Below are 23,531 nucleotides of genomic sequence, written 5' to 3' on the forward strand. Positions count from 1 at the left end.
GGACCTTCCCGAGATTATTAAGAGAGCGGCTGACAGGAAAGGTATTCCTCTGCCTCCGGAGCCCCTGCACCTGCTCCCAGCAACATGGTCAGCGACATTTATCGCAGTGAGCAGGAGGCTAAATGTCTTCCGCTATGACCGACTTTTCCCGCCCTCCGCCCCTTCCTATCGGAGGCCGGTCGGAATCCTGGGAAGCGGAAGGCTCTGGTGGCTCATTACAATCCCTTCACCAGGGTCCACCGGGAGACGGAACGTGGCTTTCCTGCCGTTCCACCGCTAGAGCCGAGTCTAGCCTCCATCCTGCTCCCTAAGGCGACCTTCTTCGGCAGACGTCGGCCTACTCCGCCCGCCTCACCGACCGCACACATCAGTGTGCCACTCAGACGGCAGCCCGTCATCAATAACATTGCCCTGCTCAGCTCCTCTGTTTCCTCCATCGCTGCGCAGCCTGGAGTGCTGCCACCCGAGTCAGCAGACGAAATTTGTAAGGCTATGGCGGCCATCCTCACGTTGTCATCAGCTGCGGCGGTAGCGCAGTCCCGCATCATGGCCTGGATGACCATGTTGCAATGTAACATGAGGCATCACATGTCTCAGCTTCCGGAACAGATCAGGAAGGGCCTTTTGGACGGACCCACCAGCCCCGATGGGCTGTTTAGTCTGCTCCTTCAGAAAGCTGTTTCTCACATGCAACAGGTGTCAGAGGAGGCAGACAGAGTGAAGAGACTCACATCATGGAACCGTTCATCAACGCGGTCTCCGTGCCCCCAGGACTCCTGGCGCGATCGCAGAGACTCCCGCGTCAGACCGAGACATCCTTCAGCCACAGCTGTCGCTGCATCTCCGTCCACTCAAATAAGCCATCAAAGGCCATCATGTGACAATGGTCTTGGTTTTGAAACAGGACATAAGCCAGCGAAAGACACTGTTTGATGACTTAGTGTTGCAATATTGTGCAAATCACTCTGTCTCTCTTTCATCTATTCATACACAGGTTAAAGCTGCACTGCCAGTTCCAGCCACTAGAGTCATGCATGAATTGAGATCAGAAGAAGTGGTGCCCATTGAGAAGCACAGGAGCAAGAACTGTAAAAAAACAAGATTCACACGACTACACCTGGTGCTTTGATGTCCGAGACAGCAGTGAAGGTCTGAGGAAGAGCAGCTTGGATGTGTGCCTGCCACTGTAAGGAAGTGCCAGAGGTACACATGATATTTACAGTAGGGCTGCATTCATCAGCACAGCACCATCCTCAAGTGCACTGGCAAATTACACAGTATGTTATTTTTAATGTTAACCTTAAATTTTATTCCATTTACTCTCTAAATGTTGCATATATACAATGGGGCAAAAAAGTATTTAGTCAGCCACCGATTGTGCAAGTTCTCCCGCTTAAAATGATGACAGAAGTCTGTAATTTTCATCATAGGTACACTTCAACTGTGAGAGACAGAATGTGGAAAAAAAATCCAGGAAATCACATTGTAGGATTTTTAAAGAATGTATTTATAAATTCCTGCGTAAAATAAGTATTTGGTCACCTACAAACAAGCAAAATTTCTGGCTCTCACGAACCTGTAACTTCTTCTTTAAGAAGCTCTTCAGTCCTCCACTTGTTACCTGTATTAATGGCACCTGTTTGAACTCGTTATTTGTATAACTATAAAGACAACTGACCACTTCAAAGAGTCAAACTCCAACACCATGGCCAAGACCAAAGAGCTGTCGAAAGACACCAGGAGCAAAATTGTAGACCTGCACATGGCTGGGAGAAGTGAATCTACAATAGGAAAGCAGCTTGGTGTGAATAAATCAACTGTGGGAGCAATTATTAGAAAATGGAAGACATTCAAGGTAATTGATAATCTCCCTCGATCTGGGGCTCCACGCAAGATCTCATCCCGCGGGGTCAAACTGATCATGAGAACTGTGAGCAAAAATCCAAGAACTACACGGGGGACCTGGTGAATGACCTACAGAGAGCTGGGACCAAAGTAACAAAGGTTACCATCAGTAACACACTACACCGACAGGGAATCAAATCCTACATAGCCAGACATGTCCCCCTGCTTAAGCCAGCACATGTCCAGGGCCGTCTCAAGTTTGCCCGTGACCATGTGGATGATCCAGAGGAGGTTTGGGAAAATGTCATGTGGTTGGATAAGACCAAAATAGAAATCTTTGGTAAAAAATTCAACTTGTATTTGGAGGAAGAAGAATGCCGAGTTGCATCCCAGGAACACCATACCCACTGTGAAGCATGGGGTTGGAAACATCATGCTTTGGGGCTGTTTTTCTGCAAAGGGGACAGGACGTCTCATCCGTGTTAAGGAAAGAATGACATGGGGTCATGTATTGTGAGATTTTGAGCAAAAACTTCCTTCCATCAACGAGAGCATTGAAGATGAGACATGGCTGGGCCTTCCAGCATGACAATGATCCCAAACACACCACCCGGGCAACAAAGGAGTGGCTCTGTAAGAAGCATTTCAAGGTCCTGGAGTGACCTAGCCAGTCTCCAGACCTCAACCTTATAGAAAATCTGTGGAGGGAGTTGAAAGCCTGTGTTGCCCAGCGAAAGCCCCAAAACATCACTGCTCTAGAGGAGATCTGCATGGAAGAATGGGCCAAAATACCAGCTACAGTATGTGCGAACCTGGTGAAGACCTACAGGAAACGTTTGACCTCTGTAATTGTCAACAAAGGTTATATTAAAAAGTATTGAGTTGAACTTTTGTTATTGACCAAATACTTATTTTATGGAGGAATTTATGAATACATTCTTTAAAAATCCTACAATGTGATTTCCTGGATTTTTTTCCACATTCTGTCTATCACCATTGAAGTGTACCTATGATGAAAAATAATTTTAAGCGGGAGTACTTGCACAATCAGTGGCTGTCTAAATACTTTTTTGCCCCGTTGTATATTCCTGACTAACCTTTTTTTTGTGCACAAAAAATACACTGTAAAGATACTGTAAAACAAAACAAGCAAAAAATTAATTGAACAATTGCTTTCATATATATATTTTCAAAGGTTAAAACTTGAACGCTAAGGCAGAAACTATATATAAACCTTCTGATGTACAGTACAATATTAAAAATGCAAGCCCTAATTTTGTTACAGCACCCAAAAGGACCACTTCCCTCTCAATTCTCTTTTGATGTTTTGAAGATGAATTGTTTTTAGTCCACAAACACACAACAGTGACCTGAATGGAAATAACTGTGAAAGCTTTTGATCCTGTAACATAAAGTGTGGAGGTTAGAGTGCACATTTAACAGAAATTAAATGGAATTACAAATGACACAAAAGCTGTCATTTATATAGTACCTTTAATTGAATAAATACTAGCAAATAAAATCTGATATTATCATTTGGCAACTCTGCCTCCTTAAAAGTATGTTACTATGAACATACTTTAAACATACGTTAAATTCCACTGTTTGCAAAGAACAAAATCAGCAAGTGGATTATGTTTCAATTCAAAATAAATGAAAAAAAAAATCAATTAAGGTTAGGAAAAAATAGTTTTTTCATTTAAATGTAAATAGACAATTTTAATATGAAGTTACTGCCTTTCCATAATCTTCACCAGGCCACAGTCATTCTCTAACCCTAATCAGTATGCTGTGAGTACCTAATAGTACTACTAATCAAAATTTTCATAATGCTGTCACAAAACTGTTACTGCAAGATCAGATATCTTAGAAGATGAATAAGTCAAAGAGGCATGTAATGGTATGTAATATTAATATGATCGGTATCTGTATTATATTTATAACATAATTACAACAACAACAATAATAATAATAATACCCTCATTATGTTACCAGAAAATGTAATTCAGTCACAATATAAAATTGCATTAAAATTACATATGGTAAAGAAATGTGAGTTGGGTTGAGATCACTGCAATTTAGTGAGGAAAAGTAACCCTAGTAAAAGAACGTTTATGGAATACAAGCAGCTAGACAACACAATTCAACATAAAAACATAAAAACACACAAAAAATACAAGCCAAAAGTGGGCAAAACAGTGTTGATTATTTTTAATTGTCAAGCTTGATTTTTTTCTAAGTTGCACTGCTTTGAGTTCTCTCTGCCACCATGCTAACTTCAATGCAAAATGTAATTATTTTATAGATATTGTTATTTTTATTTTTTATTGTAATTTATTATTATAAACTAAATTGATACATAATAAAATGTTTAAATTTGATATATTTATAAACCTGTGAACTAAAAAAACTAGAAAACCAACAAATAGTAAAATATGAATGAAGTAAAAATGAAACACTAAATTAATCCACGTCTTTTTAAAAGCCAGCTGTCAATATAACATTAGGAATGCTTCTGTATATTTTATTTGAAAAAGAAAACTTTTTTTTATGTTAAAACACTCACAAAGGGCATTTGTAAAGTATATTTCTGGAACAACAGATGTATAAATACACATTGTAGGGTTTTTTTTCTTTGACCAAAAATTTCCAATATATATTTGGAGTGACAAAATAAAAATTATTTAAAAAAAAATTCTGCTGACATTTTGTTAAAGAAAACTCAATGTATTTCCATGAAATCTCACTAAGTGATGTCATAGCAACTTAATATGCAAAAGGCAAATGTAAAAACAATAAAGGCTTACATGGTTTTGGAGCAAGAGGCCAAAATACCCTTTTCAAAAAACATTAACAATTTTCACTCATCTGGGAATAAACAGCATATAAATACTGCCCTTTGAGATTTTCTCTTTTCATCATGTACATAAACATCATGCTTCATCAATGCAATCTATTTACAAAGACTGAGTACATACAACCCTTTATCTTATTTTGTACAATACTTACAATTAAAGTATTTAATTGTGGTATCCTCAATACAGACTCTCATATTGACCAGACATGATGTGTGAGGTTGGTTTCAAAGTATTCCTTTACAGCACAAGCATTCAAATAAAATGTCATACAGTAGGTAGGTGCAGGTAAAGGAAATGTTGAAAAGGCAGTATCAAGAAGGAATCATCATAGTCTGTTTTTTATGTTTTCATGGAAGCACATGGCACCTATCCCTGTGAGCTGCTCTGAATTCCTTTTCACGATTAACAGGATTGATGTCACATCAAACATAATAAATATGTGCTACATTGCCCATGCCTCACATTCACTAATCAGCAAGTCAGTCAAAGAAACACATCGTAAGTACAAAATCTCTCATCTGAGACCATCAGTTTTATACAGAGAGGCTAGAGGATGGTGCAAGGTCTCCACATTCCAGTCTTATTGAAGTTGATGTGGTCATTGTTGACTCCAGCATTACTGGCCATATATTTAGTCACCTGGAAGGTATCTCCAAATGTTTCCTTTTCAAGTTTCCTTTTTTGTGGCTTCATGGAGACAACCTCCGGATGCTCTACTTCTTAGCCAATTGGAAAGGATGCTGGCCCTTTAAATGTGTGTGAACACAGTTTAATCACTTCAGAAACATAAGCAAACAATTGCGATATATTAAAATGCATAACATTATGTACCATGAGTCAGTAATGTCCAATGCATTTTTCAGAGTTGTTGTGCTGAAATTGTAACCTTTTTAGTAGACCTTCTTCAGTACCTAATTCACTTTTCCTAGACAAGTGCTATACCTGCGCACTATGAAATATGAAAAGATTTTATTGAAAACCTAACACCATAAAGAAGCTCTTAAACTATAAAAGAGCATAAGTGCTCTGTTACAATCTCATTAAGCTTATGTGGCCCACTCATTTGTGTTTATTGGTTTATTTCCGTTCGGCTTGTGTTTCGAGCTACAAATTCTGTTTCAGAATGACATTTAAATTATTAAACTCATGTCAGCAGGACTCTGGATTGCAGTGGACATCATGGCAGGTATTTCAATCCTAAGGTTTAAAAGATGCTTTGGTCCTTGTCATATTGTCTTTTAAGCACAAATAAGATAATTTAAAAAAGCTCAACAATATGTTTTATTCAGTAAATGTTAAAAAGCACACACAATTTTAATTTTTAGGTCAAAGACGATTAGTAGTTATTAGAGGCAATGAACACTTTACATGACATAAAAAAATAAAAAAATAAATAAAAATCTGGTAAAAGAATTTCCATATAAACTTTCAGATTACTGTTACCCTAATGTGGATGAATGCATCCTTATACCAGTTTGATAGATGAATCAGAATCAGGGGGTGCTACAAGTTGGATTTGTGTTTTTTATATTTCTAAAACTATAATAGACACAGCTGTGATACATGTGCCATGTAACATATTTCCTTACTCTAATGAAAGTGATTACTAGCATAAACCACTAAGAGCTTGATTAAATTTCTTTTTGTGTTTATCCCAGACAGGCAAGGTCAATATCCACATGTGCAGTTGTACTATTTCTAGAGCTTTATGTTTTTTGAGCATTTCAAATGGCTCAGTAGCATTGGTACCTTGTGTTCAGCATTCATGGTGCATTTTCTTCAGGAATTGCCTATTATAGTTCTTCTTCTAATAATTATATAATGTGGCTACTGTTGTGTTTCTGCACCACTAACGTGACAGTGGGATGTGCTGTATTTGGTCATGCTTGGACTGGTTGGTATGCATGGTGTGTTTGCACTGTGAAGAGTAAAGTAGATATTATTTTCATTGTTTAAACCACTCACAGGATACACTTCTATAATGTACTGACTGGACAGTGAAGCTGAATGCCTTCAGGGTTAAACAAACATACATGAATTAGCTTTGCCATTCCAGTACTTTTCGAGGAAATCGAAAACCTGATGAGGTGATTCCTGCAGATTCTTGTTCATAGTGTTTCACAGCATACAGATATTGAAAAAGGTGCAATACTCAGTAATGATAATAACTGCTTGCTGCTCCTCTGTTGGTAGGTGCATTGTATCACTTGTGTTTTACTTTATATATGTTCCCTTTAGGCAATATTATTAGGAAACACTATAAATTCCATTATTATGGCACAGTAATGCCACTGAATGATGATGACACCCAATCATATTTGATTAGTTTCATCTGGTTTATGAAACCAGAATTTAAAATCATTTTACCTACATATAAAGCACTTAAAGATCAGGCTTCATCATATCTTATCTTGTAGTGCCATATTTTCCCTATAGAACAATTTGTTCTCAGAGTGTAGACTACTTGTGGTTCCTAGTTTCCAAATGTAGAATGGGAGGTAGAGCCTTCAGCTATCAAGCCCCTCTCCTGTGGAACCAGCTTGAAATTCAGGTTCGGGAGGCAGACATCATCTCTATTTTTAAGATTAGGCTTAAAACTTACCTTTTTGATCAAGTTTTTTTTAGAGCTTATAGTTTTAGCTGAATCTGAAACATCTTAGTTGTTATGCTACAGACTTGCTGCTGGGGGCCCTTCCTTGATACACTGAATTCCTCTCCCAGTTGCTTCCTGCTCGCTGTCTCCCTCTCTTTGCACTCTTCTGCAGATATCCTTGAACCCGGAGCTGTATAATTTCAGAGTGCAGTTACTGCCCCCACCAGCCAAAAAAACAAACAACAACAACAAAAAAAAAATAAAACTAATAAAACTGGCTTGGACAAAGATGTTGCTCCAGAATGCCTTGATAGTCTTGAGATTTTGTATTTTATTTTACCCTGAAATGATTCAAGACACCCTGTGCCACATGCCACAAAGCAGCCCCAGAACATCACCAAGACTCCTCCACGTCTTTTCTTTGTATGCTGCATTTTTACATCTGTGAACATAGAGCTGTGACTTGCCAAAAAGTTTCAGTTTTGTCATATAAATCCACAGGACATTCTCCCAGAAGCTTTGTGGCTTATCAATATGCATGTTCTTGCTTTTTTATAATTGCTTTCAACAGCGGAGGCCTTCTTCTTCCATTAAGTCCACTTTGGCTCAAACAGTGACTGATGGTGTGATCTGACGCTGATATTGTTACAAACGAGGGCACGGGAAAAATGAGTACAAAACAAAAAGGGTTTATTAACTAAAACACATGGTCCAAAATACAGGGGACACGGAAAAATCAAACAAGACAGAGGGAAACTAAATGAGCACAGATAATAAGGAAGCAAAGTAACAACAAAAAAAAAAAACACTGCACTGATTCAGGGACAAACTAACTAATAATCAGACATACAAAGTAACAACAAAAATCAAGGCTCAAACGACAAAAAGACGAACCAAGATACAAAACAAAATACAAAGTACCAAACAAAAACGCTGCTCTAAGGCAGGTAAAACACTACCAACATACAAAGTAGAAATGAAAACCAAAGCACTAAATGCAAAACCAAACACAAACGAACTCACTAATGAGACAAAGTAACAAACGAAGATAAATGCACTAAAGCAGACAAAAAACTAACGTACACACTAAACATACAAAGTAACAACAAAAAGTCACTGCTAAGGCAGGCAAGGACAAACTAACACTTAGGAACAAAGTCCAAAGGGAAGAAAACAATGAACTTTGTCTCTACAATTTGTCATTAATCCATCACAATCCATCACCATCATCCTCTTTCCTCCATGTCCAGAAAGGTTGGCTACATTCCTGTTGACCTGTTAAACTTTTAAATAATATGTGCAACTGTAGTCAGAGGTGCTGTTTGGCAATGGTCTTATGACATTATCTTTTAACATGTTTGTCTATAATTTTTTTCCCCAGAGACAACTCTCTTCTTAGCCTTCTCTGGTCCATGTTCAGTAAGGTACACACCATGATACCAAATAGCACAATGATTTTTCAATCTTTAATAAGAAGACTGACAAGCTTAAAGATACCTGTGATGCTAATTACAGGTCACACATTAGTTTAACATGTCCTGTAGTCAAATTATTTACAATACTGTTCAGCAACAGGACAAGTTGAATATTTTACTTCTGTCAAGAGTCCAGCAACAATTTCTTAACATTAAATCCAAACAAAGAAGCAAGCTTTGTCATAGAGCAGCTGCTAATATATAATATTGAGCTCTATTCTAATCTGTCCGCCCACTTCTTCAACACAGAGTCACTTAAGAGTCGCTTACTGAGCACAGCTAGTTAAAAAATACTTGTGGATAAAATGTTGTATGTCTCTTGATTACAAAGTCTATCCTTTGTCCAAGCACCTTATAGCTTTTTAATTTTAACAGGAAGTGAATGCCCATTTGGCAAAACAATTTACAAGGACCTGAGACTAGAATCAATTTTTGAAGAACGTCAAGAGCTTCAAATTGTGTAGATATTTTGTTTGCCACACTCCATAATGCAAGCATTGGGTTTGGAGATGTTAAAAGCAATAGACAGGTGACTGATGTCTAATATTCATTATTTTTAAGAATCATGTATTCTAGAGAGACTGTATTTAAGGCTAAGGTCTTAAAGTCATTACTGATTAACGCCACTTGGTATAGGTAATACAATGCAATATGTTTCAGTTGAAATGACTACTGCCAATAATACCATTAAAAAAGCCCTGCAACTCAAGTCTTGATTTACACTACTTCAATTGAACATGAATGATTATGTTTTCATTAAATATTTACAATTTAACTTTGTCCTTAGGGTGAAACTTGAGGTACATTAGCAGATAATATGTTTTTTATTCTATAGTACAGTGCAATTAATAGTTTTCAGTTACTTTTGTTATTACAATATATAACCTTTGTACAGACATAGAGAAAGTTGTTGGTAATCCTCCGTTAAAGAAAAAAAAATCCACAATGGTCACTGAAATAACTTGAAACTGACAAAGTAATAAAAAGTAAAAACAATATCTCTAAATAACGCTTGAGGTGTTGTTCAATGGAAGCATTTTACATTTATATTTACATTTAGTTTAGCAGACACCTTTATCCAAAGTGACGGCAAGGTACAAGGCAATGGCAGGGTATGCGTAAGGTGGTCTTGCCTAAGGGCACCTACTGGAGGCAAGCCAGGTGGAATTTAAATCCCAATCTCCCACATGGAGGGCAGCGTTCTTACCACTACACAGATTTGCCGCCTAAAAACTAATGAAACTGGGCTATACAAATGGAAACCCCATGAAAGATCGAAAACTAATTTTTTTCAACCTATTCCTAATCACTCAATACTCACTTGTAATCAGTTAGTCTGCCTATTTAAAGGGTGAAAAATAGTCACTGTGCTGTTTGGTATCATGGTGTGTACCACACTGAACATGGAACACAGAAAGTTGTCTCAGGAGAGAAAAAATATAGACAAACACATTTAAAGGTAAAGTCTATAAGATCATCTCCAAGCAGCTTGATGATCCTGTGACTACAGTTGCACATATTGTTCAGAAGTTTAGGTCAACAGGACTGTAGCCAACCTCCCTGGAAATGGATGCAGAAGAGGAAAATTGATGACAAATTGAAGAGACAAATGATACAAATGGTAACTAAAGAACCCAGAACAACTTCCAAAGAGATTAGAGGTGAAGTCCAAGATCAAGGTATATCAGTGTTAGATTGCATCTGTCGCCGTTTGAGCTAAAGTGGTGATGACGACCAAGCAGGACTCCACAGTTGAAAGCAAATTATAAAAAAGACAGACTGGAATTTGGCAAAATGTATATTGACAAGCCACATCGCTTCGTGGAGAATGTCCTTTGGAAAGATGAGACAAAATTGCAACCAAATGTTTCTGATGAACTACAACTCAAAATCAATGTCTGATTTTCATGAGTTAATGTTTAGTATTTTTTTATATTATTACCTTTGTTAGTTAAGTTATTTAATCAATGTGAGTTCTTCTTTCTCTCTTTCTCCATGTCTGTAATAATATTTTTCTTGAATAAACAGTCATCAAAGATCATTACATAACATATAGAGCAAAAAGACAAAAGAAAAGAAAGAGAAAGAGAAAGATTTATACTTTCACTTCAAATATTATTTTGACTGGTAGTTGAAAATACAGTATTTCTATCATAAGCTATTTCTCTTATTAATTATAAACAGTGTAGTGTAGTCAGTTGTGTAACCAATACATGACATGAATATGAGTTTGACTGAAGTACAGACTTCAAAAAGCTTTCTGTCACTCTGCAAACATTCAGTAAACTGAAACTAGCATATGCAGTGCTTGTATGTGTATGTATGTACGTGTTTTTTAACACTATATTACAAAAAGGAGAGATAAAGAATTATCAGAGGTACATATAATAACTCCAGCCCCACAATTCAGTGCAGCATGGTCTGTTATAAAAACATAAAACATAATGCAATAAGTTAATAAGCAGTATCCACATTATGCACAAATATGCATATGTGGGTACATTATAGTTTACTTATTCAATCATTAAAAAAATAACGCATAGATAAAGAAATCCAATACATATACACTATCATAATGTTAAACAATCTGTACAAAAATGTTATATTTGCTTTCATTAGATTTTAAAATTTAAAATTATAAAATCTTTATCTACAAACTGGAAACAAGTAGGACAAATAAATATCCTATATACAATCACACAAGCCATTCCAAAGTTATCGTCACTGCAAGGAAAAAGCAAAAAGCAATTTTAGATATTAGTTCAAACAACATTCATGGTGGTGTTTGCATACAAAATGTGAGCTAGTGAACAACAAAGCAAGTATCAAACTCCTCAGCTTACTTTATTCCAACATCCTGGTACAGGTAAGCCATCATCTCCCTGAAAAAAGTACAAATAAAATGTCAAATTAAAAATACTGTAGCCTGCAGAGATTAACAATATTATATTTCCATGCACCATAATATCAAATGTATGATCATGTTTACCTATATATAAATAAAGTCATGGAAATTAGTAATGATATGAGTTTGGTCATCTAGGGCTAGTGTATGTAAAACTCAAAGTCAATTTTGCAGATGTATAGTTTGGACCAAAATTAGATTTTTTCAAGTCAAAACACATTTCCCACTTATATGCTAGTGGTTCAAGTTTATGTTAAAATAACATACTTGATTTAAGGAATGCCACTTATCAATATTAATTAATTTCATCTGTTCCCCTTAACTAGATTTATTAAGAATTATACACAAAAATCCATCAAACCAGTAACAATACTTGTAATGTCACATACTGTACTGTCCTTTACTTGAGTACTTCCATTTTATCTTACTTTTACTTTACTACTTTTCAGACAAAAAAGTTCTTCTTTCTTCTAGGCTAAACTATGGGTAAAGCATACACTTAGTTGAATAGGACATTGTCCTAAAACAAGACAAACAATTTGTAGAAACCACAGCATGACAGTATCCCAGAGTAAGTAAGATGTAATCTGGAAAAAAATGAAATAAAGATATTGACAGTTGTAGTAATTTTGAAATAAATCCCTCAATGCATATCAGTTCACAAGGATTGGAAGAAGATAAGGTCTCTATGATCTTGACCTTTGACCTTTGGCCACCAACCATCAGTCTAAACGTTAAAATATCACATTTACAGGTATGGGCTACAAAGTCAATGTTATGTAATGTAAACTGTTTGTCACTGAATCCAAGGTAACAGCCAAATTTGAAGAAATTCCTGTTCTTCACATGTGTTCAAGAGAATGAGCCACAGGAACTGGATGAATGGCAGTCATGGGTGACATAATAAAATAGGCCAAGGTATGGGTGCTTAGTGTATGTGGGTCCATATCCTCTACCTTGTGACAAGAAGCATCCACCTTAGCTGTAGTGTGGTACCTCCACCCATTCATTATCTTAAATGATTTTCCTCTTAAGGAAGCCAATCCCAGCTATATTAGGTAAAAGGCAGGTTACACCTATTTGCAATTTAGAGTAACCAATTAACTTAATGTATTTATTTACTAATTTAATTTACTAATTAACTATCCCAACATGTTTTTGGAATCTGAGAGGAAGCCAGAGTACCTGTAGGAGGCAACCTATGCAGGCACAGGAAAAACATGTATCCTTCACACAGAAAGTTACCCAGCGTGATGTCAGGCCAGATCCTCTTAGCTGCAAGGCAGCTACCACAACTACCACACCACCTTGCCTCTAGGCTGTAGTGTATTTTAATTGACTTATTGTGAGTGTTGAATGTTTTATGCACATAGCATTACTGAATAAGGAAGGTTATCCAGCATCTCCCACAGTTTACCACTTGTTGTTTCAATACTGACACTAAATGTACCCTTTGGCATCAATTAGTGACACCTGGCGTGCAAGTTAGTGATGCCAAAAAGTACATTTAGGAAATGATGACAGCTGCCTGTCAGCTCTTTAATAAAATGATAAATTATTGACTGAAAACTTCACCGTGTGATTGAATTCAAGCACAAAGACAAGTGAGTGGAGGTTAGGCACAAAAACTTCAGGGCTAAGGTAAAAGATACAGTAAATATTTCCTGGAATTGCCTTGTTACAACACACAATCAGTGCTTTTACATGCACTCAAGTAACCGGGTTACAGTTGACTTTCTTGAGGCAGCTGCTTTCTTATCATGTAAATAGGACCTGGTTACTGTAGTTTTGGTAAGGGATTAGAGAAACCTGATTTCTCCCAGAGAACTTAGATTACTCTGCCACGTATCTGTGTTTCTAAATATATTTTTACAAGAGTGAATGTGCCAAACAATGCACTATCAAATAAATAAATATATATATATAAATAAAAAGCATTCAGAAAGCAGTTTTTTTGGTCTCCATAAAATTATAATCTGTGAACCATGCTTCCAAAATCAGCCCAAGTGAGATAACAAACTGTCAGTTAAAATGATTGATATTAAATTTGTTTATTGTTCATGCAGACTTATTATAATTGACTATTATTAACAGATTTACGACATTAGCACACTGATGCAAGAGAAATAACATGATACGACTTACTCTGAGGAATTGACGATAAAAGAAAAATAACTAACAATAGTTTGTAATAATTTCGAATTCATTATTATCCATTATTATATGCCTGGCATTAGAGTTGGAGTTTGTGTGTCTGTAATTTATAAATCAGTTTGTCTGTGAATATACCCATCTATCATGTTGGTATGCCAGGCAAGTAGAGGTTCTAAACGAACATTTTGGTCAATTCTGATCCTGTGTACAGAAATAAGCATATGCAAAGTTTAAATGCTCAAATGTAGATGCACAGTTGTTAAATGAGGCCCCAGTACTTTGGCTGTCTCACCGCCTGCAGTGCACTGTTGCCCTGAAGATGGAATAAATTCATGCTCCATGCAACGAAGAGTTATGAAGTAAAACTTTCCTACTTAAACTTAAAAACCCCCAGATGTTTCTGGTTATGTAATTGATATTAGTCACAAAATTATAGATGTGAACTGCAGAGACATAGACAAAGAATACAGAAAGCAGGTGAACTTAGAAAGTTTTGTTAGATTTGTTCTCAGAGGGAAATGCTTCTTCTTCTGTTTGTTCAATAAAGGGTTAGTATGAGTAAGTACGTTTCACCTCCCATGCAAACATCTCTTTTCTTTCATCTGGACTCATGGTAACATGACTTCTTTTTTGTTGAAACATTTTACTATTCAGCCAACTTCTTTAGTCTGAGGAAAACTGGTTTGAGTCCACAAACCCAGGTTTGTTTCACTTCACAACTGCCCTGAAAAGGCTTGTTTATGGGAATATATGAAGGGAGTATTGTAGTGGCAGACTAAAGTAACCACTTGCTCTTTAATATCTATCTCTCAATAGAAGCGGAGGTCATAGACATATCATTCTGCCCTTTCATCTATCTCTAAAAAACAAACAAACATCAAGACCACTTTGTCTATCCACCAGGGATGCCACTAGTAATGAAATATTTTAATGCAGGTAGGGCAGCTGTGAAGTGAAATAAACCTGGAGGATAAATTTGCAGTTTTTAAAAAAAATTTGCCCTGACTGAAGAAGTTACTATATCTGGATGAAAAGTGAAACATTTCAACCTAAAAAGAAAGAAATGCAGTTGCCATGACACGGCTTCTAGATAATTTCACCTGGATGACTGAGTATCTTCACAGACACCTGTTGTTTTAGTTAAAGGTATTGTTAGGGATAGCTAGACACATGCTGTGAAAAGTGAAGGGAAAGAAAGAACACCATACCACAGGGCAAGGGGCATCCAGCCCATCCAGGCCTGGCAAGCCTGGTTCACCTTTCTCCCCTTTAAAGCCTCGGAAACCCTGTTTGTGAAATCAATTATTTAAGAAAGTGTTTTCCAGGTTCTTCTGTTCACCACTGCTTGACGGCAGTAGGATCTCCACCTCGGCTGGATGTAGGTTTCCTAATGCACGCAGCCTGAGATGGACAGGAACTGGATTCACTGAGATGAGTTTGAAATATGTAGTTTTCAGGTGTGGAATATAATGACAAATAGTTTCACAGATAAAGTCGAGGTTTGTTTGTAAAGTTGACTGTTTGCTGTTGATACTCATCAGCAGAGGCTGTCTGGTTCCTGTTCATCTCATTTCTGGAAAAAAGGTCCCTCAAAGAGAATTGTGGTCTGTGGTCCATTCAAGTAATTTTTTTTACCTGATTCATCTATAAATACATGTTATTGTACATTTTTGCACAAATGAACTTTAAATTTAATTATGTCATCATATTGTTGACAGGCTGCAATGGACAACTGGACCAAATGCTCCTTGAAGTTCATTAGAACCGCTGAATACCAGAGCCAAAAGGAAGTGGAAGCTCTATGGGATGGTGTTGTATTCTAAAATAGCGCTTCTTCCCTTTGCCTCTCGGCTAAACATCAGACTACAGACATACCAAAGGACAGGGGGCATCTAATCCAGGTGCTCCTTGGTCTCCCTTATCCCCTTTGGCCCCCCTGTTGCCTTTCTTGCCCCTCTCTCCCTGCAAACAACAGCGTGTTAAAGAAAGAGAAACTTTAGTCCTCCTTATCATGAAGCAAACCTCTTTGGAAAGATTGCTTTTTTTGAGAGTTCTTAAATATGTATGCAATTTAATTTACGTATGCAATTCAGACAAAGTTAATTTACATTAACATGGTTGGTTTGCCTGCTTCTAATGTCAATGATATCATTATTTAATGTAGGGTTAATGGAAAGGTAACATAAGTAGAGGGAATTAGGGGAGAGAGATTAAAGCCATTGCAGCTGGTGAGCAGTTGTGTTTAAGTATTTTATCAGGGAATAACTACAAGCCTCTGTGAAGTAGTGAACTAAGAACTAAATAGAAAGATTCTGATAACTGGAGAAAGCTAAAAAAATCATAGATAACATACATAGCAGTGAAATAGCAGGTGGACAATGTAAATGTATTGCATTGCTATTCCTCATCCTCATTGTGGCAGGGAAAGGTGTCATACTCTGTAATCAGCAGTTTCCTCAGTGCTTCTCTTCTCTCTTTTCAGCCACCTCACTGCACTGGCACCACTATTCATGTAATGCATGTGACGGAATTAGTAGCTGTTAACTGTTCACTGAATGTAAGAAAGTAATGCAGAATATTACAAATGTAATGTGATTATGTTATTTTTTGCACTCCCCCACTCTTGACAACAGTGTTGCTTTTGCTCTGTTTAACTCAACAGAAGTTGAAATTGGCTGTAACCTACACTTCCCTCCTAAAGTGCTGGAATGGCAAGGCCAATTAATTTTCGTTTAGACTAAATACTTTTGTGTCTAATATCAAAAGTTCAATGTGATGCAAAAATTCACAACTTCAGCTTCCATTTAAGCTAAGAACCCCTAAGAACAATAACTGACATCATTAACAACCTCCACATACATGCTGAAAATATCACAAGTACTTTGTTAGTGGAAATAAAGAGGCTATTCCACAACTCACAAACCCCATATCAGTAAGAAGCAGAAAGCCAATTTGGAATATGTGAAAAAGTGATAGAAAAGAAGAGCCAAAAAAAGTAATGGAAAATGTTTTAGGGAGTGATGAGACCAGGATTACTACCTAACCTAAACTGCAGAAAAAGAGAGGCTCTGCTCATAATTTAAACTATACTATAATCATTTGTGTAGCACAGTGGTGGTAGGGTCATTGCTTAGGTTTGCATGGCTGAATGATGCTGAATAACTATCTTTATACTGGACTACTGTAATTCACTACCAATAGGATATCCCAGTTAATCCTTAAACGTCTCCAACCTTGTCCAGTTAAGAGTAAATAATTTTAGGGTGCACCACCTGTTCATAAGGAGGCATGCTTTTCTTAAAATCTTAAGTCTAATCAATGGACCTAATACTACCACATAAGTCACACATAAGTTAGTTTTGTTTTATTTGTCCGGAATCACAAAATGAAACAATAATATTTGCAGTTTCAGTAGTCATGTAGAATTGAAGTTTTTAGTACATCCATCAGTGTCACTGTCAGAACAGTGCTGGGCTTTGACAGAACCAAAAAGGGTTCAGTCTGTGTAAAGTTAGATGCTAAAAGATATATTTCTAAAGCAATGCTCTGCATTATTATTGCATTGAGCTAGACAGAAATCATAGTGTTAGCAAGATAAAAACACAAGACTTGGTAATAGTAGATAGAGTAAATTTAAAGTCTGGACAACCAGAAATTCAATGCAGACGTATTTATAACTTAAACTGGGTAATTGAAAAACTTCTATTTAAGTCACTGCTCTAACAAATTGAAATCAACCATGTTTGTGTGAATTTCATGGCAACTCATAATGGGACTCAGAACAGTTAGTGGACCCTGTGTGCGTGTATCCAGATCGATGTGAAACGGGCCTGCTCCTGATATTGTCTTAGTGGCTTTCCTCCCATACATGGTGGTACATGGTGATGTTGGAGGCACCAATACATGATGTCCTATAGGTGCTCAATTGGATTTAGTTCAGGGGAATGTAAGTGCCAGCCAGTGTCATTGATGCATTCAGGATCCAGGAACTGCCTACACATTCTAGCCACATGAGGCCAGGCCAGGGCCCACTGCACCAGTGTAGCATATGACAGTTGCTATGTGGATTTCATCGTGGTGCTTCCAAGTAGTGAGTTTATTGCTGGCTATGACATGGCTGTGTGGCCTTGATGAGATGAGAACAGGGCACCAATAACAGACCTGTCAATTCTGGTCTGTCAGAATTCTGGCATGAGCTACATGGTACTGGGCCAAGAAAACAGGTCTTGCTAGAGGACATTAGGCCTTCATGCCATCTTCATAGAGTCTTAGAGACAGCACTGCACATATACAGTGCATCCAGAAAGTAAAGAAGAAAGAAAAAGTATGTGAACCCTTGGAATTAATTACTGGTGAACACCCCTTGGCAGCAAACGCTCATCCAGGTGCTTCCTGTAGTTGTGACCTGGTCACTCCAAAAGGTGGATTTTGTTTTTCTGAATCCATTCTGTTGTCTGTTTTGGGTCACTGTCCTGTTGCATTTCCCAACTTCTACAGAGTTTCAGGTGACATACAGACATTCTCACATTATTTGGAAGAGTTTTTTGATACACTTGGGAATTCATCTTCCCCCCAATCACTGCAAGCTGGGCAGGCCTTGATGCATCAAAGCAGCCCCAAATCACGATGTTTTATCCACCATAATTGAAAGTTGGGATGTTTTCATGATGATATACAGTGCCCTTTTTATGCAAAATGTAGTGCTGTGTGTTCTTTATAAATAGTTTAATATAGTTTCATCAGTCCACAAAACATTTTGCCAATACTGCTGTGGAGTGACAAAGTGCTCTTTGGCAAACTTCAGGCGTGCAGCAATGTTCTATTTAGTAAGCAGCGCCTTTCTTCATGGTGTCCTGCCATAGACACCCTGCTTGTTCAATGTTTTACCAACTGTAGACTCATGAACACAGATGTTATCCAGTTCCAATGATGTCTTCAAATCTTCGACTGTCACTCAAGGTTGCTTCTTTACATAATTGATGAGTGTTTGTTGTGCTTGGGGTAATTTTAACTGGCCACCCACTTCTTGGTAGTGTATCCACAGTCCCAAAGTGTCTCCATTTGTAGATTGCCTAACTGTAGAATGGTGAGTTAGATCTTCTGAAAGCTCCTTTTGACCAAGCATGACTCACATAAGTGTATCACAACTAGCCTCAAGTGGTCACAGTGACAAGTGTAATATCCAGGTAAGTGACCATCAAAGGGTAAAAAACTTGATGACCAAACATGGTTGATAAGTCTGTCAGAAGTGATGGAGCTGGATGGAAGGTGAAACATCTTCAAGAACTAAAAGTTGCCACTGAAAAGCATTTTTTGTTGTTTTGGTTGTGTTGTTGAAGATGTGTGGCCGGGGCTTGTAGTCTGTGAATTTCTTTCTTCTATTGTCTGTAAACTGACTATTTATTTTAGCATGATGATGATGGTCCCAGTGACATATTATATATCAATGCATTTACTCTGTATTTGTATACTTCTGGATGTTGACGTCAATGTGGTCATTAGTTTGAGTGGTTGCAACTCTGAACATCTTCCAGTCTGAGTGTCCTCTTCAATAGTCTTGCAAGCTCCCTCAGGCCACCCTCTGATTCATTGCAGGAAAATCAATATGAAGCTTAAAAATATGCTCAGAAATGTGTTTACACGCGTTTTCTTAATGATGTGGACTTAGAAAATAGGAAATAGGAGTGCATTGGTTGTGTGATGTGTTTCAAAGATGTGGCCGACAAGCATTTGTTATTGCACAATATCTGAGAGATCAGTATGTACAGTACATCACATTCTACCGTCTGCTACTATAGCATGATACTGGACAAAACCCTGGATAAAGACAAAAGAACTCTCCTACTTCTTAACTACTAAGATTAAGTTGCTGTGGACTGTATATGCGTTTTAAAACTATACATATTATACAGCAACTCTGAAAACAGAACTCTTCCACAACTTCCTCTGCTCTTAAATCTCTCTCTCTCTCTCTCTCTCTCTCTCTCTCTCTCTCTCTCTCTCTCTCTCTATATATATATATATATATATATACATACAACATATATGTTACGTGGAGTTTTGCATGAATTTGTCATAAAATGTGCTCTGATCTTCATCTAACTCACAACAATAATAAAAAAATAAAAATACAGTCTGCTGAAAATAATACTACACAAACATTATATGTTTTCATGTTTTTATTGAACATAACATGTAAACATTCACAGTGCAGGGTGGAAAAAGTATGTGAACCTTTGGACTTAATAACTTGTTGACCCTCAACCAATAACCTCAACCAAACGTATCCTGTAGTTGCAGATCAGACCTGCACAACGATCTGGAGTAATTTTGGACCACTCCTCTTATATATCCCAATATTCTTGGGATGTCTGGTGTGAATGGCTCTGTTAAGGTCATGCCACAGCATTTCAATCGGGTTGAGGTCAGGACTCTGACTGGGCCACTCCAGAAGGTGTATTTTATGTAGTTATTTAGGTGTATTATTTTCTGTTGAAGCTATTCTTTTGTTGAATTACTTGTATGCTTTGGATCATTGTCCTGTTGCATCACCCATCCTCTGTGGAGCCTCAGTTGGCGGACAGATGGTCTTACGTTTTCCTGCAAAATGTCTTGATAAACTCTGGAATTCATTTTTCTATCAATGACAACAATCCGTCCAGGCCCTGAGGCAGCAAAGCAGCCCCAAATCATGATGCTCCCTCTACCATGTTTTACAGTGGGGATGAGGTTTTGATGTTGGTGTGCTGTGCCTTTTTCTATCCACACACAGTGTTGTGTTTTTTCCAAACAACTCAATTTTGGTTTCATCTGTCCACAGAATATTTTGCCAGTAGTGCTGTGGAACATCCAGGTGCTCTTTTGCAAACTTCAAATGTGCTGCAATATTTTTTTGGACAGCAATGGCTTCCTCCATGGTGTCCTCCCATGTACTCCATTCTTGTTTGATGTTTTCCTTATTGTAGATGTGTCAACAAAAATGTTAGCATATGCCAGAGATTTCTGTAAGTCTTTAGCTGACACTCTAGGATTCTTCTTTACCTCATTTAGCATTCTGCGCTGTGCTCTTGCAGTCATCTTTATAGGACGTCCACGCCCAGGGAAAGTAGCAACAGTGCTGAACTTTCTCCATTTGTAGACAGTCTGTCTTACTGTGGACACATGGACATCAAAGCTTTTGGAGATACTTTTGTAACTCTTTCCAGCTTCATGCAAGTCAACAATTCCTGATTGAAGGTCTTCTGAGCTCTTTTCTGTGAGGCATGTTTCACATCAGGCAGTGCTTCTTGAAACTAGTAAACCCAAAACTGGTGTGTGTTTTTAAAGGGCAGGACAGCTTTCAGCAACACATCCAATATCATCACACTAATTGGACTCAAGGTTGGCTCACTCCTGGCTCCAATTAGCTCTTGTCATTAGTCATTAGGCTAGGGGTTCACATATTTTTTCCACCCTGCACTGTGAATGTTTACATGTTATGTTCAATAAAAACATGAAAACATATAATGTTTGTGTACTATTATTTTAAGCAGTGTTTTTCTATTGTTGTGACTTAGATGAAGATCAGAACACATTTTATGAACAATTCATCCAAAACTCCATAATCCCAAAGGGTTCACATACTTTCTTATATATATATATATATATGTATGTATATCTATATCTATATCTATCTATCTATATATATATATATATACAAATCTGAAACATTTCATGTTATAGCACTTTGATGTTTTTCTCCTTGGTTTAATGTACTTTGCTTGCCTTGTACCTCTTGTCAGTCGTTTTGGAAAAAAGCATCTGGTAAATGACTAAATGTTAATGTAATATGTGTGTGGTTGGAGTTATATAATGGAATAAAATAAAAAATATATAAGATGGCTATAGCTATTATTGTGTTATTATACAAATAATTAGCTTTGTTATGTAAGTAACTTGACTGTATAACCATTAAATGATTAGTCCAGAAACAAACCTTAGGGTATGTTTACATTTTAATATAGCGTACATTTTGTCAGCGATGAGAGACGTTGGAGGAAATATTTTAAGAAGCAGTGCATGGGATACTTTCTGGTCTGTGGCATGGCAGTGCCAGATCAATGCTCAGATAAAATAAATATTTTCTGTCCTGCTAGTTATTCATAAAAAAAAAAACTGATTCATGTGCATTCTGGTTTGGCATGCAAGTGATGGAGTCAAGGGTAGAGATAAGCAAGAGCAGAAAAATCACTCCTGCAGTATATAATCCAAAAGGCAGCAAACTGCAAAAATTATTAACTACAAGCATGTACAGCTATTGGAGATAAAACTAAAAAGATATTAGTATTGGTAACAACTGTACAATAAGGTTATATTAATTAACTGTGGTTAATGCAGTAATAGGCATTACCACTACCCAACATCTAATAATCATTTATTGATAGTGTTCGTATTAAAGTTATTAATAAACAGCACATCCTAAAAGTATTTACAGTGCTTAACTTTCTCCACATTTTGATACGTTACGGCCTTATTCCAAAATGGATCAAATGTATTATTTTCCTCACAATGCTCTAAGCAATACCCCACTACAACAAAGTGAAAGTAAATAGTAACATTCTATAAATACTTTACTTATCTTACATTTTTTTAATAAATATAGCCATGAAGTTACACTGTTATTTGACTAGATGTTAAAATGCTGCCAAAACGTTGCAGCAGCAAATACCAAAGTTAATAATATACTGTAACATAGAATATAATTCCACCATTTTATTATCTAAATCCAATTCTGCTGAAAAAACAATAACTATACAACAGTTAATGAAATGTCACAGTAGTTATCTTTTTACTCTTCTCTTTAACTGAGATGATTATACTCCTGCTGACATTACATTAAGTTTAAATCAGAGTGACTTAATCCCATCAAAATAACATTTTTTTATATGTATGGTCAAGGCTAGTTTAGCAGCACTAGATTACTATTATTTCCTGTGATTTGCATTATAAGCATTACATGCATCCAGTTTCAGGTGTGTGTCTTTGTAATGTTCATTTGTTAAATCTTCTGTGCAGGGGTGTGTGTTTGTAACCTGTGCTCAAACAAGTTTTCTTAAAAAGAATAGGTTGCCAGTCTGCCACAGGGCCGACATACAAAGACAACTATTCACACCTATGGGCCTTTAGTCATAAAATAACCCTAACCTTAACCCCTACTCTAACATACTCTGTATGTAAGACAACATGACGATTAAATTCACCACAAAAATGTAGCCATGGTTGCAGTTTAGTTGAATAGAAATATAATTTTTAGGTGTTGACATTGGGATGGCACATTATCAGATGGCATGCTCAAATCTATTTCTGGTCTTGGACATCCACCCATGTGAGCTCTTCCATCTTGACCTGAAGAGTGAGTAGTACCCACATTTTAATTTGTGCACTCTATGTCTTAGTATAGCTCTATATGTGATTTACTGTAATTAAAGACAGCAGTAATTCTGACTCATGGGTAAATGTGATGTGATAAGATAAGTATTTAAAGATAGTACAGGGTTTTATAGCTAATATACTAATTATACTAATTATAATAATAATAATAATAATTACGTAGACCCAACATTGAGTATGACTTTTCATCACATAGTGACAGCATCAGTGATTTTAGTATAATCTGCAAATATTTTGTATACATTTTGTTCCCTCACTGTGTAGGGTAACTA

General features: G+C 36.9%; 1 protein-coding gene across 5 annotated transcripts in view; it reads right to left on the reverse strand.

Moving 5' to 3' along the window:
* Positions 1-3,323: 3,323 nt before the first annotated feature.
* Positions 3,324-23,531, reverse strand: part of col13a1 (collagen, type XIII, alpha 1) — a 133,030-nt gene continuing 112,822 nt past the window's right edge. For 2 of the 5 annotated variants that reach the window (XM_026355804.1, XM_026355803.1), the window contains exons 33-35: positions 15,706-15,792; positions 11,615-11,653; positions 3,324-5,449 (exon numbers count right to left, since the gene is read on the reverse strand). In XM_026355804.1, the coding sequence (XP_026211589.1) occupies positions 5,417-5,449; positions 11,615-11,653; positions 15,706-15,792 (159 nt within the window). In that variant the 3' untranslated portion in view covers positions 3,324-5,416. Of the gene's footprint in view, positions 5,450-8,666; positions 11,496-11,614; positions 11,654-15,038; positions 15,117-15,705; positions 15,793-23,531 lie in introns of those variants that run through there. The other 3 variants (XM_026355806.1, XM_026355805.1, XM_026355807.1) reach the window with 3 other exon arrangements.

The sequence above is a fragment of the Anabas testudineus genome, chromosome 15 (genome assembly GCF_900324465.2).
Source record: "Anabas testudineus chromosome 15, fAnaTes1.2, whole genome shotgun sequence".
In the NCBI taxonomy this organism is placed as follows: domain Eukaryota; kingdom Metazoa; phylum Chordata; class Actinopteri; order Anabantiformes; family Anabantidae; genus Anabas; species Anabas testudineus.